The sequence below is a fragment of the Lampris incognitus genome, chromosome 2, assembly GCF_029633865.1.
Source record: "Lampris incognitus isolate fLamInc1 chromosome 2, fLamInc1.hap2, whole genome shotgun sequence".
Classification (NCBI taxonomy): Eukaryota; Metazoa; Chordata; class Actinopteri; order Lampriformes; family Lampridae; genus Lampris; species Lampris incognitus.
Window position 1 is genome coordinate 5,712,367 of NC_079212.1, and position 15,967 is coordinate 5,728,333.

General features: G+C 46.2%; 1 protein-coding gene across 1 annotated transcript in view; it reads right to left on the reverse strand.

The window, feature by feature from the left end:
- Positions 1–1,532: 1,532 nt before the first annotated feature.
- Positions 1,533–15,967, reverse strand: part of nol4la (nucleolar protein 4-like a) — a 51,573-nt gene continuing 37,138 nt past the window's right edge. The window contains exons 4-11 of the mRNA XM_056274576.1: positions 12,288–12,397; positions 9,560–9,701; positions 7,789–8,081; positions 5,626–5,811; positions 3,710–3,898; positions 3,374–3,493; positions 1,956–2,145; positions 1,533–1,750 (exon numbers count right to left, since the gene is read on the reverse strand). Of these exons, the coding sequence (XP_056130551.1) occupies positions 1,533–1,750; positions 1,956–2,145; positions 3,374–3,493; positions 3,710–3,898; positions 5,626–5,811; positions 7,789–8,081; positions 9,560–9,701; positions 12,288–12,397 (1,448 nt within the window). The remainder of the gene's footprint in view (positions 1,751–1,955; positions 2,146–3,373; positions 3,494–3,709; positions 3,899–5,625; positions 5,812–7,788; positions 8,082–9,559; positions 9,702–12,287; positions 12,398–15,967) is intronic.

The window sequence follows — 15,967 nt, forward strand, 5'->3', positions numbered from 1 at the left end:
GGGTGGCGTGGCGGCCTATTGTGTTGCCTACCGACACGCGGATCGCCGGTTCGAATCCCCGTGTGGCCTCCGGCTTGGCCGGGCGTCCCTACAGACACAACTGGCCGTGTCTGCTGGTGGGGAGCCGGATGTGGGTATGTGTCCTGGTCGCTGCTCTAGCGCCTCCTCTGGTCGGTCGGGGCGCCTGTTCGGGGGGGAGGGGGAACTGGGGGGAATAGCGTGATCCTCCCACGCGCTACATCCCCCTGGTGAAACTCCTCACTGTCAGGTGAAGAGAAGCGGCTGGCGACTCCACATGTATGGGAGGAGGCATGTGGTAGTCTGCAGCCCTCCCCGGATGGGCGGAGTGGGTGGAGCAGCGATCAGGACGGCTCAGAAGAGTGAGGTAATTGGCCAAGTACAATAGGGGAGAAAAAGGGGGGCAAATCCAAGAAAGGGAAAAAAAGAGGGGGGGGACTTGAGGGTTTTTAATTGAAACTATCTTACGAGGTAAATAGGTCAATAGATGCAACTGAACTACGACGAGTGGACGTGAGTGATATATGAGTACACTGAGGGATTTCCTGCATCTGCACTTTGCTTCCTTGTGATTATAATGTGCCGCTAAATATATAATCTACATGTTGACTGTCCTGCTGGGTAACATGACCGTAGGAAGGGTAGCACGACATCCAGTATGCACCTTATATTCAAGTTTAACAGATAATTACTATTTATCACTGTGGCACAAAACACTCAAAAACACTTGTTTGGCACGATGTGATTTGTGAATATGTTTGACGTACATTACATTTTACAGCACCTTATAATGACAAGGGAGCAAACTAGAGCTAGTGAGAAGTCCACATTTTACTCATACGTTACTCAGCAATTACCACTCATCACAGTTCAGTTACATCTATTTCGCTCCAAAGTTACTCCGTTATTTCTGTGTAATGACCGGCCTGTCATTTAAAGGATCACCTACAAGAGGTAATTAACAACACTGACTCGCTATCTCGTGAGAAGGGCTTTCTGTCACCTCACTACCAGGTTATTCCACAGGTGAAGGCGAGCAACTTCCTGTACATTAACCCAAACATCTGTGCACGACAGCCACTTTAAAGGAATGGGGACGGCTGGATTCACGAGTAAAACCTCCGGTACGCGTTGTCCTTTACCATCTAAACGCGTCAGACTGTTGTTTCTTTATCCAGACAGATCAGAACGTAAGACCTGAGGGGGATGGAGGATGACTGGTGTGAATGAGTCGGTGAGCGTGATTAGCAAAAGGACAACGGGGCACTATGGTCAAAGTGAACCGATGCATAAAGTAACGAAACACATTTCAGCCTGTGGCATCACTGACTCCTTCCAAATACAAAATAAAGGTACCACACCTACAGAACTAACTGTGCAATGCAGTTTCACTCATGTGTGTTTGTTTTGCATGGAATCCAAACTCTCTCCACATACGTGTAGACTGAGAGCGACGCAGGCTGGGAGAGGGTCTTGGCACACGGTTTGGCCTGGCTAAGTCCGGCTCAGATTCATCAGTTCTGTTGCAGGATCAGGTTTTCGAGCTCGTCCGCCGAGCGGAGCAGGAAGGCGGCAGACTCCCGGTATCCGGCGATGAGCTGCCGCACCGCTGTGACCTCCGGGGGGCTGAGCTGAGCCGACGCTCCGCCGCCGCCGCCGCCCTGCCCGTGACTGTTGGAACTGGACGACGAGGAATTCGGCACCACGGATTTCATACTCAGATCTGTGGGACCTGTGGAGAAAGATTTGACAATTTCTAAGGTACGAGAACGTACAAAACGGGAAGTATGATATGGAAAAGTAGAATATTGGCACTTAGTCCTAACCTTTGGATAGGACTAAGTGATAGTACACCAGGGTGTACTTTTCCTTGTCATGGTATCGGGTGTAGAATGAATGCTAAAATGTCGAAGTGGAAATGATAAAAGGTTAATCACCATTACTTTGTGCAGCACCAGTAGTCTGCTGGTTGCTACTGACTGTCCCATAGCCTCGTAAATTGTAGTTGAGGCCTCCGTTGGTGTAATGCTGCTCCTGGGAAAATGCTGCGCTCACTATGGAGAAGCCTGACGGGGCTACAGAGGCCGGTTCCCACGAGCTGGGCTTGTCAACCGAGGCAGGTTCATCCTACAAAAAGTGAAACGTTTGAGTCCAACATTCAAAGAGCAGAGTAAGGAGAATTGAATGAACTATCCCTGCACCGTGGGACATGTAAGATGGAGCGGGGCTCAACGACGTGTCTTTTTTTGCCCTTTGTCCTGCATTACACAGTTTTCAGTCAAAAATATTTCAATGGTCCTCGAGAAAGACATCACTCCTGACACAGCGCCGGCTCTTTCTGGAAGCTCTGAAGTCACCTGTACACTTATATCTCAGCAGCAACTGGTACTGACGGTGGGAAAGGTGGCTGCCAGGAAATAATTCCTTTTTTTTCTTCCCCCTTTTCTCCCCAATTGTACTTGGCCAATTACCCCACTTTTCCGACCCGTCCCGGTCTCTGCTCCACCCCCTCTGCCGATCCAGGGAGGGCTGCAGACTACCACATGCCTCCTCCCATACATGTGGAGTCGCCAGCCGCTTCTTTTCACCTGACAGTGAGGAGTTTCACCAGGGGGACGTAGCATGTGGGAGGATCACGCTACTCCCCCCCAGTTCCCCCTCCACCCTAAACAGGCACCCCAACCAACCAGAGAAGGCGCTAGTGCAGCGACCAGGACACATACCCACATCCGGCTTCCCACCTGCAGACACGGCCAATTCTGTCTGTAGGGACGCCCGACCAAGCCGGAGGTAACACGGGGATTCGAACCGACGATCTCCGTGTTGGCAGGCAAGAGAATAGGCCGCTACGCTACCTGGACGCCCCAGGAAAGTAATTCTATTGGACCGGAAGTCATCCACATACTCCCATCACTTTCAGAAATGGCTCAACGAAATGATGAACATGAGCACACTTCAACAAATCAAAGACAAATAGATTTGTGAGAATCCAGAATTAACTAATAAGGTAATGCCAACTTGTGTACTTTGATGTACCAAAACAAATGTCTTGAGAGTGGCCTTTAGCCCAGTAACACCTTGTCCAACAGCTTTCTTTTAACGCGTGTGCAGGTAAGGCTTCTGTTGAACACATCTGTATTTTGTCTGAAGCTGAAAGCTTGAAAAGAAAATGTAAAAAAAGAGGAAAAGTTTGATTCAGTTCTGGCAGACTGTGGAAACTGTCAAGTCTGGCTCGGCACTATTGACATACAGCCCCCCGTTGTGTATCTTCCTTATTACAGATGCACAAGTATTCGTGTAGATGTACAACAACCTTAAGGCAGATGTGCAAGTGTTCCCCTGCAGAGACTCTCACCGTTGCTTGGTAGACGTCCAGCCGCATCCTCTTGGCAGCGTTTCGAGTTTCACTCTCACAGGCGGCAGCAAGGATGTTCTCCGCCATGGCAGAGGTGAGGTGAGGAGGTGTTGGTCGTATCTGGCGTCACAGGAAAGCATAGGTTATGTTTTTTTAATGTTAGACATATATGAAACAGTGTGAAAAGCAATAAATAAATAAATAAACCACAATATAATTTAGTTTGCTCTCTCTCTCCTATTTGTTACAGCGAGTGAGCATCTCCCGCCGTCTGCGAGGGAATGAAAAGGTGTGGATGTGTGAGGTCGTTGGCGTGTTGAAACGGTGGCCTCGTACCTCAAAACCGCCCTTCTTCATGCGGCGGCAGGATTTGAGGTAGGTTCGGATGCGCTTGCGGGAGCGCTCCTGGAACTCTGGGAACTGGCGGCTGCAGGACTCAATGATGGCCTGGATCTTCTCCTTGGGCTGTTTGGAGATGGGCACCATCCGATCCAGGTTCTCGTCCACGAACAGACGCACAAACATCTGAGAGAGATGTGGACACAGGCCGGAGTGGGTGGGTGGAGCAGAAAAATGGAGAGGGTTGGTTGGGGAGTGGGGGAGAGAGAGAGAGGAAAATAAAAGGAGGGATAACAGAGGAAGCGGGTGATTAGAGGTAGAGGAAACACAGAGAATGACGTGGGGGGTTTCAGTTGTGTATATTCAGCACCTTTCAGTCATTTGCTACTCAAGGTTTGGCACTACACTTTTTCACGGTTGCATTTGTAGTAATCTCTAATATTCATTTACATTAAAATTGAAAGTCCAGAGGGGGGCGCTAGTGAGCACCACATGGAGTAGACGCGTTTTTCAAGGGCTCCTCTCCATATTCGAAATAATTCAGTCAGTCACTTAATATTTAGTTGAATTTGCCAGTTTTACTTCATAATTTCCTATGTCTAATAGGCTCAGGATGACAAGCTGAAAGCCGAAAGGAGGAAGAAGCAGGATAAAGCCCCAAATGAGACTGATGGTCAACCGCTTTCGGAGCTAGCTGAGCAGGCCGCGGTCGGGAGTGATGAAAAAGGACAGGATTAGGAACGAGTATATTAGAGGGACCGCTCAGGTTGGACGGTTTGCAGACAAAGCAAGAGAGACGAGATTGAGATGGTTTGGACATGTGTGGAGGAGAGACGCTGGGTATACTGGGAGAAGGATGCTGAATATGGAGCTGCCAGGGAAGAGGAGAAGAGGTAGGCCAAAGAGGGGGCTGGCATGACAGAGGAAGATGCAGAGGGCAGGAAGAAATGGATGATCTGCTGTGGCGACCCCTACCAGGAGCACCCAAAAGTACCGGTAGTAGTAAGCCTCTTTTCTACCAGAACGGTGCCAGGGAGGTGCCAGTTCTCCCTTGGCGCCTTTGAGAACCGAACTGAATTTTACAAAACCAAACTGAACCGATTCCTTCCTGCACCACTTTTTGACAGTTCTTACTTATTATCTCTATAATCCTTCTTTTACTTCTTCAGTTTGTTTGGGATTTGTTCTGTTGTTCTACTGAAGCTTTCACTCATGTTTTCTCAAAATGACGGCGAATTCCTCATTTTCACTGCGAAACTAAACATCAGTAGACATGCGCCAAGAGTTAAGGGACAGCAAATGTCTTGCGGTAGCCCCTCCCATAGCCACTGATGTCAGGTTTCAACTTCTGGTCTAGCAATTTTGTGGTGCCGTGCCGGTGCCAGTTTTCTTACACCAGCACCAGTCTTTTTTTGGTGGAAAAGTGCGGAGCTGGTTCTAGATTAGGCATCGGCACCGGCACCAGGGCAGCAGAAAAGGGCCTGTAGATTATTATTATTGCTCTTGTGGAAAAATAAGAAAATCCAATAAACATATTGCTAAAAAAAAATAATAAGAAAATTTGGAAGTCCACAGGTATTATTTTTCAGTTACCAAAAACAAAACATTGAGCACTCACTGACTGTGTACAGATTACAGAAGATTCCTGAATAGTTACGATTCTAGCCTCGTTGTTTTAGTCCAAACTTTTTGAGACAACTGAAGTTACAAGAACATTTTCAGCCCAAAAAAATCATTTAGCACCAATAGCGGCGTGCTTCCAATATCCGCACTGGCACCCCACTTATGACAATAGTGTACCGGATTCATAATCTTTTAATTGATTATAGATTACAATCATAATTGATTATATTTACTCTGTGTGAATTTCAGGAGCAGCGACTTTGAAGAAAACAATCTGATGAGGCCCTTACATTGAAGGCTTTCAGCCTTTCAGGGTCCATGCCCTCGGCATCGTTGATCTTGTCACTGTCATCGTGCTCGTCGTGATCGTCGTCATCATCGTCAATGATCTGTGTTCGGCCAGAGGTCAAGTCCTCTGCACTCATGCTCAGCTCCGTTTTCACAGAGTCGTAGCTTCCTGAGCTGTACTGAGGAGACTGGAGACACATAAATACACCAAAACACCATCATGACAGATTAAAACACAGGCGCACATGCTCGCCAAAACTACGGTATGGTTCAGCTCAATAAGCTGCTTAAGTAGCCACTCAGTAAAGAACAAATATAAAGCTTGTATTTCACAAAGAAAAAGCCAAGCGATGTATGTTTGAGCTCATACAGAGGCCATGAGATGTCAACTGATGGAATCAAGGGCACACAAGAGACAATTTATTGCATCATTTTGTGTATATTGTGCATATAATTTTAATACTTTGTGTGCACAAAATATGTTGTGCAATTAATATTGGGGCTCTGGACTTCTTTTTTTTTCCTTTCTTGGATTTCCCCCCCCTTTTTCTCCCCAATTGTACCTGGCCAATTACCCCACTCTTCCGAGCCGTCCCAGTCGCTGCTCCACCCCCTCTGCCGATCCGGGGAAGGCTGCAGACTACGTCTCCTCCAAGACATGTGAAGTCGCCACCACTTCCTTTTCCCCCTGACAGTGACGAGTTTCACCAGGGGGGTGTAGCATGTGGGAGGATCACGCTATTCCCCCCAGTTCCTCCTCCCCCAGAGGGGGCGCTAGTGCAGCGACCAGGACACATACCCACATCCAGCTTCCCACCCGCAGACACGGCCAATGGTGTCTGCAGGGACGCCCAACCAAGCCGGAGGTAACACGGGGATTCGAACTGGCGATCCTCGTGTTGGTAGGCAACGGAATAGACCTCTACGCTACCCGGACACCCTGGGCTCCGTACTCTTGTTTTGAACTGAGTGATTCGCCACATAACACCACTCCTAAACCCGGTTTTATGATTCTTGTGCTGTAAATGATGGTTTTGATTACCTTGCAGCAATTGCAGCACATGAACCTAACTGACAGCAACTCTCGTGCTCGTGTCTCACTTCTACTCGCTATTCGAGAGCATGACTTGTTAACTTGTGCTCATGATTTACAAAACGTGCACAATTTATCACAGCTTTTTATAGTTCTCGTTCAGTTTGGCCACCCCCAGCCTCCATAAGCTCAATGCCTGATTCAAAACCAAAGCGTTTCTAAAAAGAAGTAAGGTGACGCTCATTCAGCTACTGGTGCTGTTGAGCACTGAGTGTAGGTAGAATGACTTGGACTCTATGGAGAGTAACCCCCCCCCCCCCCCAAACCAGCAATTTACACCTGTAAATATTTCTTGTTAATATCCACACAATTTGGAAGTGATATCCATCCATCCATTATCCAAACCGCTTATCCTGCTCTAGGAGTTGTGGAGATGCTGCAGCCTATCCCAGCAGTCATTGGGTGGCAGGTGGGGTGACACCCTGAACAGGCCGCCAGGCCATCACTGGGCCTTTTTTTTGTTTTATCCATCTATATGTTTTTGAAAATTGCAGCACAATAGAGAGGTAGCCATCCCCCTTGTTTGCTAACTAACATTCACGAGTTTGAGGACATCATCATATAATGTAATATGAAATATGGCTTGAGTGCCTGAAAACTACTTTGAGGCAGCTTATGGCTTCACTCACAAGGCATTTTATTAATTTAACTGGACAATAAAGCAGTTGTAGCTATTAAAGCAGTTACGTCCATTACTGTAAAGTCCATTGCCTTAGATCTGTTGTGTGCATTGTCATGGGGAGACTGGCTGTATATTTTAGTATTCATGAGCATCACATCCAATCAATGTCAGTTAGCTTTGATGCTAGCACTGCAACGCTGTCCTCTCATGAGGCAGTCATAGATCAAGCTGACAAAAAAACTAGCATTGGATAGCAGTTAATGATTGCTAAATGGACCTTTATGTTGGAATATTTTAGTTCTTTGTAATAAACAATTTAAACATTTTTAGCTCCTAGCATTTTAGCTGAGTGAATTTACACCAACCAAAGCCTGGTGGTAAAGGCTATATTGGTTCATTGTAACCCTATGGGAGATAACTAGCAAGCTCCCAGAGAAGATACCGCCTTACCTTATTGGTGTATTCAGTTTTGACGGGGCACTTCCTGTTAGGGTCAGCTGGGTACGGAGTTAGCGGAGAACTCCCCATGGGCAACAGTCTTTCACTCAGATTCACTGGTTGCTGATCTTCTGAGGAGGACGAGGAGGAGGTGGTGCTGAAGTCCAGGGGCGCGCTCACCCCATTCTCGGTCACCTCCCCATATGGGGCCCCGCCATCTGCGGGGTTCCTGCGTACAGCCGGCACCTCCGAGGAGGTCAGGGCCGGCAGCCCATTGGCGCTGCCGCTCTCTGAGGAGTCCTCGTCTGGCAGAGGATCAATCAGGATGACGGAAAGACAGAGACAAGTTATGGGACTTTTTGTTATCAATCCTACTCGCCCTTCTTGTGGTTTTTCATAGCATCCAACTATTTTTGTCTTCACTGAAACCAGTGTGGGTGAGTATTAGCGCTGAAATGATTAGTCAATTAATTGATTATATAACCAACAGAAAATTAACTGATTATGATTTTGGTTATGATTACTCATGAGTCATTTATTGAGTAAAAACACCAAACACTTGCTGGTTACAGCTTGACATATGCTAAGATTTGCTTGCCTTTCTCCAGTTCATAAAATTTCAAAATGAATACTTTGGAGTTTTTTTTTAACTGCTGGTCAGACTAAGCAAAACAGCTTCAGGAACTTGTGACGGGCAGTTACCATTATCTTTTGACATTTTATAGGCTAAATGATTGATCAGATTATTGAAAAATATCATCTGGATTCATCTTGAATGAAAAGAATCCTATTGGTTGCAGCCCTACTGTGCATTAATGGTGGTGGTCGCATTGGGTAAGGGCATGTTTTCATTTGCTGTTGTGCTAACTGTATTTAAGGAAGTGGGTAATGGGGTCAACTGTCAAGACACATGGAAGTAAGGGGAACATTGGGGTGGGGGTTGGTACGGGGTTCAGTACTAGAAATGGAAAGAGATGAGGTACAGGGTGTGTGGGGGAGGGGAGCCCTCATTTCCTGGATGTGCCGTGATGATTTTGCCGTGCTGATATTTACTATGTGTCATGCTTGTTCTCTTCCTCACCGCCACAGAGAAAGTACCCCTTCCAGGGGTTTTTTTTGCCCCTGATTTCAATCTTTTGTATTGTGGTTTCTAATCTGTGGAGGTTAATATAGGTTTTTGGCCTACTTCTCTAAGCCCTCTACCCTAGAGGGTGGGTGTTCATGGGGGTGCAGAATGGATCGGGGCAGGGGTGGTGAACCACCCCCTGTGAGAGTGGATTTATTTGGATTAGACCACTAAGAATGGGACAAGCTGTTTCCTGTGCACCAAGCTGTACCCTTTCCACGTGACAGTACAGTAAACTCGCCAACACAGAACAAACCCTCAGTGGACAAATCGACAAAATCCTGAAGGAAATATTCAGTAAATCAATGACTGGATCAATTGATAATTTTACTGTCTAAATGGGAAATTTGCCATGTAGTCAGGATTGAAAATACACAAGAGTCAATCACAGTACACACAAATACCAGCACAAGCACACACACTTATATCGACATACTATAAAGGTTCACAGTATCAAAAGAATAAAGATGAACAATTTCTTATAATAACTGTGCAAAAAGTACATATGTACAAAAAAAGGGGGGGGGCAATACAGTAATAAGTAGAAACAAAAGACAACAAACATTAGTTAACACAGTGCGACTCGAGAGTTCATTCATTCTAGGTGGTAGCGAGCTTAGTCTAGATTTGTCAATTCCAGACAGAGAACAGTCTTACCGTCCTCCTCTTTAATGGTGGGTGGTGGGCTGGTGACCCTCTCTCCGTTGGGGGTACCATGTTCAGGCACTGGGGTCTGTTCAGATGCGACCCATGTGGGCTCAGCCGTGTCCATGTCCTCACTGCTCACTGAACTGTCATCCTGGAGGAGAAACAGGGGGAGATAATGTAAACGACAGTAAGCACTTTGGGGTAGGATTTATCACCCTGCCGATGCCTTGAGAGGACCTGAGCAGGCAGAGAGGACAGGCGAGTCTGTGCTTCAAGGCAAAGTGCACTTCCAGTTAAACCCACAATTGATTTTGACAGTTGCTCTATAAATGTGGTATGTTTTATCAACGTCCCATTGGAGGAAAAGCGGTAAGAGAAAATGATTGTTTCATAATTTTGTCTATTCCGCTTCCTGCACGCTAACCTTGTAAGGTAACAGACATATTCCCAGTTCAACTTTTGACACCACGAAGCGGACCTCCGGCAGCAGAATAACGGGTCAAACAGACAGAACAGCCTCCCTATTAAATGATATGCATCTTGGAGCATTTCTATTTTTAACTCGGCAATGTAAAAAAAACCTCTAAGATGCTCGCTGTAGCGTAACACAAACAGGGGCTGGACCCAAGTAGGAAAGAGAATCAGAATCATTGAAGACGGGGGAGAACGAGAACACACACACACACACACTCACACACACTCTAGAACAAAGTACTATTCAAAAGCTGTCCTAAGCTTTGGCTCGACACTGTCGCGCTATCCTTTGCTAAAAAGCATGAAAACAGCTCTTTTAGCCCAATGCTGGGCTTTGCTTTGTGGCACTACAGTGGACTGTTTGCTTTGAGTCAAACTGGATGGCAACTTCTTGCATTATCGGCTGAACAACAGTGCATAGGACACTCTGCACATATACGTTCATGCATCGTTTGACATCTGACTGGGCGTCTGCAGGAGGGGCTCCTTTCTGTGTACTGGAAACAAGAGAATAGTGGCCCTCTCGTTCCCCAACAAGTACAAAAAGTGCCCCACAGTCCCGGGGATATGCACCCCTGGATGAGTTTTAAAGACAACCAACATGCTCAACGGCAACTCGGCAGAAAGCAGAAGCTCCGTGTTGGAATAAAGACAGAGGTCACTTCTAGAAGCTGCTAGAGAAGAAGGGGGGAGTTGCTGTTGTTTTAATATCTGGGGGAAAGGGAAAAGAACGGTCATCGATATGTTGCTCGAGAAAATAAATGAGTGAAGAAAAAAAACAAACACAGGAACTCCTTCTGAACCCCATCCATCCTTAGTTAATCTCACCAGATTCACACAGAGGATAAAATGAAATCACTTTACAACCTCCATCTTTTTGAATACCTTTCGGGGAGGTACCTTGTTTTTATCTTCTTTTTTTTATTTGCAAAAGTATTGATGTGCGTTATGGGAGGAGACTCTCTCCTGAAAAAGAGGCATGAAGAGGATTTGTGTGAAACTGCAAAAAAAGCTGTCAGTGACGCCAGATTTCATACTTTGCCCATTAACTACACACCGAAGAAGACGAGCAGTACCAGCAACACCGAGTCAACACAAACAGGATAAATAAGACAAACGTGATAAACCAGAAGAGTCCAATGGTTTTTGAGCAAGGTGATCACTCTAAATATCTTACTACGGCTACAATTACACGTCGATCAGTTCAAGATACCACAAACTAGGTGAAGCAAAACAGACCTTCCTACTTTTACACCCGTAGCAAAGTCAAACATTATCCATCCACCACGCCACGAGTTTGCTGGTACACTAAGGCCTGAGATACAGAAAATCCCCGTTACCTGGCTTCCACATCAGCAGAGCAGACCTCAATTTTGCTGAGGACTTGTGCAGTTAAAACAGACCCCTGTTCATTCTGAATCTGAATATAAAGACTGCTGACAACATGAAGCTCAACCAGTTTTACTCACCCGCGGACCACTGTGGAGGTCATGATTCAGGGTAATCCTAAGTGTGGATGGGGGGTCTACCTTACAGCATCACAACGCACTGCTCCCTTTACTTTCCCAGGCCTATAATAATACTCCGTGACACTCCTCTCTGGTGGGCGGGGCTTTGTCTCTGACGTCACTCTCCACAGAAGGCCGACTAATCCCCGTCTCACTCCCCCCCCCCTCCCGAACAGGCCATTACACAGAATGTGTTTTATATAGTAAGGAAATAGTGCCTATTCTCCCATACGTTGATAATAGTTAGAAATATTGGTTTTGATTTTGATTTTCATTGGGAGTGATGAAGAAGGACAGGATTAGGGACGAGTATATTAGAGGGACAGCTCAGGTTGGACGGTTTGGAGACAAAGCAAGAGAGGCGAGATTGAGATGGTTTGGACATGTGTGGAGGAGAGATGCTGGGTATACTGGGAGAAGGATGCTGAATATGGAGCTGCCAGGGAAGAGGAGAAGAGGAAGGCCAAAGAGGAGGTTTATGGATGTGGTGAGGGAGGACATGCAGGTGGCTGGTGTGACACAGGAAGATGCAGACAGGAAGAGATGGAAACGGATGATCCGCTGTGGCGCCCCCTAACGGGAGCAGCTGAAAGTAGTAGTGGTAGTAGTAGTAGTCTTGATTAGCAATAGCCGAAGAATACTCGTCAAACAGATTTACACTAAATGCAAACGTGACACGCTTGAATGAAGTAATCCTAAGAGATTTTTGTAACATTTTCCTGACACTTTTTCACTTCACTAGACGGTATCCTTACCCTTTCCTTGGCAGTCATACACTGTAGCTTCATTTGTTTCAGGTAGGTGGCAGTGAGAGGCATGTTGTAGTCAATGAGGTCTGGGACCAGTGAAGTGGGTCTGTCATTTTCTGCAAAAGAAACAAAAAAACATACATCACCAGCTAAACATGAAATCGCCACACTACATACCATTTTACCCTCCTAGAACCACTATAAGAGCAAGCAGGTGAGTTGAATTCAACAGACATTGAAAGTGTGGTTACGTTTCACACCCAAAAAGAGATACCAGATCTAACCTTTTCATTCAGTCCAATGTAAAGATGCATAGCTGTGTAAAATGGCTGCCTTTAGGTATGCCCGGTTGACTGTTTTTGCCTTTAGGAATTGCTCTCTGAAGCATTTCTAACTTTGGCTGCAGTGGACTTGGGTTTTGAAGCTGCATTAAGACATCTAGCAGTTGTCAGCTTAGCATATGCTGCAACTGCGCTCTCGTAGCCAGGTGGCGCAGCATCCGCACCACGGTTGGTAGCAAACTAATTCGTAAGAAAGAAAAAGGAAATCACTGAGAAGCTAAAATGTATTATGTAATAGTACATCTGGGTAATTGAGAGGAAGAAGAGAGGCAGAGTGGATGAGACGACTTGGGATAAAAAGCTAGCACAACTAGCAAGTTTGAAATTTAACGAAGTCTTATTCTACAATAAGAACATTACGTGGTCGTGTTCTTATACTGGCCCCATCATGTCACTTCTACTTGTATCAATATAACAGAATAACTGGTACGGGATTCAAAACCATACTCGTTTTAGCCACGGCTGAAGTATAAGTGGATCCGGATCTAGTCTGGAAGCCCGGAAATGAGGACAACACTTTCGAGGTCTACTCCGAGATGTACAGCAAGGAGTTCCCTTCCTGGTGGAGGGATGATTAATAGTCCGTCCCCCTGGGAGCCAACCTCAGCGGAGCAGTTTGACAGGCCAGCACAAGGCTACCTCAGGTCTGGAGTAAAATTTCACCTCAGCCCAACCGGGTGACCCCTATCGAGGTGGTGGACCTCATACTGGACGACAATGATGAGCACAAAGCTCTACCCTGAATAACTCCCACCTGAACACTCCCCTCTAATTTGCTCTCACTCCTTCGTCCTTGAGTTTGATCTCCACACTTAAGTTGAAATCCTTCCTAGAGTTACAGCCACACCTGTGACTACTTGAAAATTTCCTGATAGCGTTTAACAATCATTTGTATCAAAGCCATTCTACTGAGGTGGCTTCCTAAGCTTCTTTTTTTGTTTTTTTGCAATGAGAATTAAAGAATGGATCCCGTCGCTACATGGTGGCGAAGCACTTCAAGTGCAGGGGACTTTAGACTGTAAATGATAATAACTTTATTTATATAGCACTACAAAGAAATGAAGCCTGACAAGGCAAATATAAGATAAAACCAAATAACAGTAAAACTAAAGACAGTATAAATAAGTCAAAACAAATATCAAGCGTTTGTAAAAGCTTTGACAGGACGAGAGTTCCATAGTTGGGGGGCTCTAACAGCAAAAGCCCGATCACCCTTTGTGACAATGATAGTGTAAGGCAGTTCGCAATGGTTATGTTTGCCCCTCCCCCCCACAAAATGTGCTGTTTGTTGCTAAATGTAGCATGTCATGTATGGGGAGCATAATAAAACTCTGCGGTAGTAGTCATTAGTTGTGCTGCTTTGGGTTCGCTGAGGGCAATTTTTTGTCTATTAGAGCCTAACCACTGGTTCCCAATTTCTTTTAGACTGCATCAGTAAATTTGCAGTATTGTACAGTGCCTAGAATAGTGCCAAGCGATCCTTTTGCTGTCGTGCACGACAACTATAGTACTCTGTTTTCACTTTGGATAAAGGACGCAGGGTCGGAATTAAATTTTTGGTTCACCAGCCAAATGTCTGGTAGATTAACATTTCTACCCACCAAACTTTTTTTTTTACCGGCCAAAAAATGAAATTTGATTTTTGTGTTGCGTAGCATACATACAGTTAATCTGCATGATAACACACTACGGTGGTGAATAAAAACAGTGGTCAGAGCAGACTGTAAGTGAAAAATAATTTAATTTCATTTTGTATTAATAAAACAGTGCAACAAAGCAATGTGCAACAAAGTGCAACAAAATAACATGCCTGTATGCATTTCATTTGAACTTCAAAGTATGGGTCGCACCCCCAGTCAGTCGTCCTCACTAGACTCCTCACTTCCAGTTTCCACCGACTTATTTTTGTCCATGAAGTCTGGTCTTCTGCTCCTTATGGACTCCTGGTGCCACAGCTCCACGGCACAGGTGGGGTTGTAGTCCTGTATGCTTGGAGAAGACAGCTGAACTAGGAGTAGGTCTGAGAGGGTTTCGGGTTGTAGATTAGAGAGCCAGTCTGTCTTCACTTGCTTCATTACATTGAAACCCTGCTCACACTCTGCTGTGGAGGCAGGCAGGGACAGCACCAGGTCTACCAAAGCCAGAATGTCTGGGCATGAGAACTGAAGAATGCTGTTGATGTCACACCAGCTGGTCTTCTTAAGGGTCTGGGGCTCTAGATAGAAGTTGGTCTTTAGGATGGTCCACTGGTCAGGGATCAGCTCAGTATCGACCCCAGAGTCACTCAGCACAGGCCTGAAGTGGTCCACCAGGGCATCCACTTCCGATTCTGTTTGTAATATTCATGGACAGGACGTCAAGGCGCAGCCAAGGTGAGGAGTGTGTCCGTTTTGGGAACCTCAGAATTGCATCTCTGCTCTGAGCAGATGATGTGGTTTTGTTGGCTTCATCAGAACGCGACCTCTGGGGCACACTGGGGCGGTTTGCAGCTGAGTGTGAAATGGCCGGGAAGAGAGTCAGCACCTCCAAGTCTGAGGCCATGGTTCTCTACCAGAATATGGTGGATTGCTCCCTTAGGGTTGGGGATGAGTTGTTGCCACAAGTGAAGGAGTTCAGGTATGTCAGGGTCTTGTTCACGAGTGAGGGTAGGATGGAGCGAGAGATTGACAGGCAGATTGGTGCAGCATCAGCAGTAATGCGGATGTTGTACCGGACTGCTGTGGTGAAGAGGGAGCTGAGCTGGAGGGCAAAGCTCTCAATTTACCAGTCAATCTTCGTTCCAACCCTCACCTATGCTCAAGGCTCAGCGTTTTCGGTTTTTGTTTTTCAAAGCCATCCAGCATGCCGAATTTTGCCACAAGAGGGCACTGTTACATAGCCTCACACGAACAGGAACAACTTTTGGATCCGTGGAAACATAAAATCCAGGTGAAAATCAGTTTAATCCGATCTGCTCCTTTTAAAAACTCTGGATATTTTTCGGTGAAAATCGGTAAAAACCTAAAACGCTGAGCCTTGCCTATGGCCATGAGCTTTGGGTAGTGACCAAAAGGGTGAGATCGCGGATACAAGTAGCTGAAATGAATTTCCCCCACAGGGTGTTTGGGCTCAGCCTTAGAGATAGCGGGAGGAGCTCAGACATCCAGAGGGAGCTCGGAGTAGAGCCGTTGCTCCTTCACGTCGGAAGGAGCCAGTTGAGGTGGTTTGGGCATCTGATTAGGATGTCTCCTGGGCGCCTTCCTTTGGAGGTTTTGCGGGCACTTCCTACTGGGAGGAGACCCTTGGGTAGATCCAGAACTCACTGGAGGGACTATATATCCAATCTGGCCTGGGAGAGCATTGGGA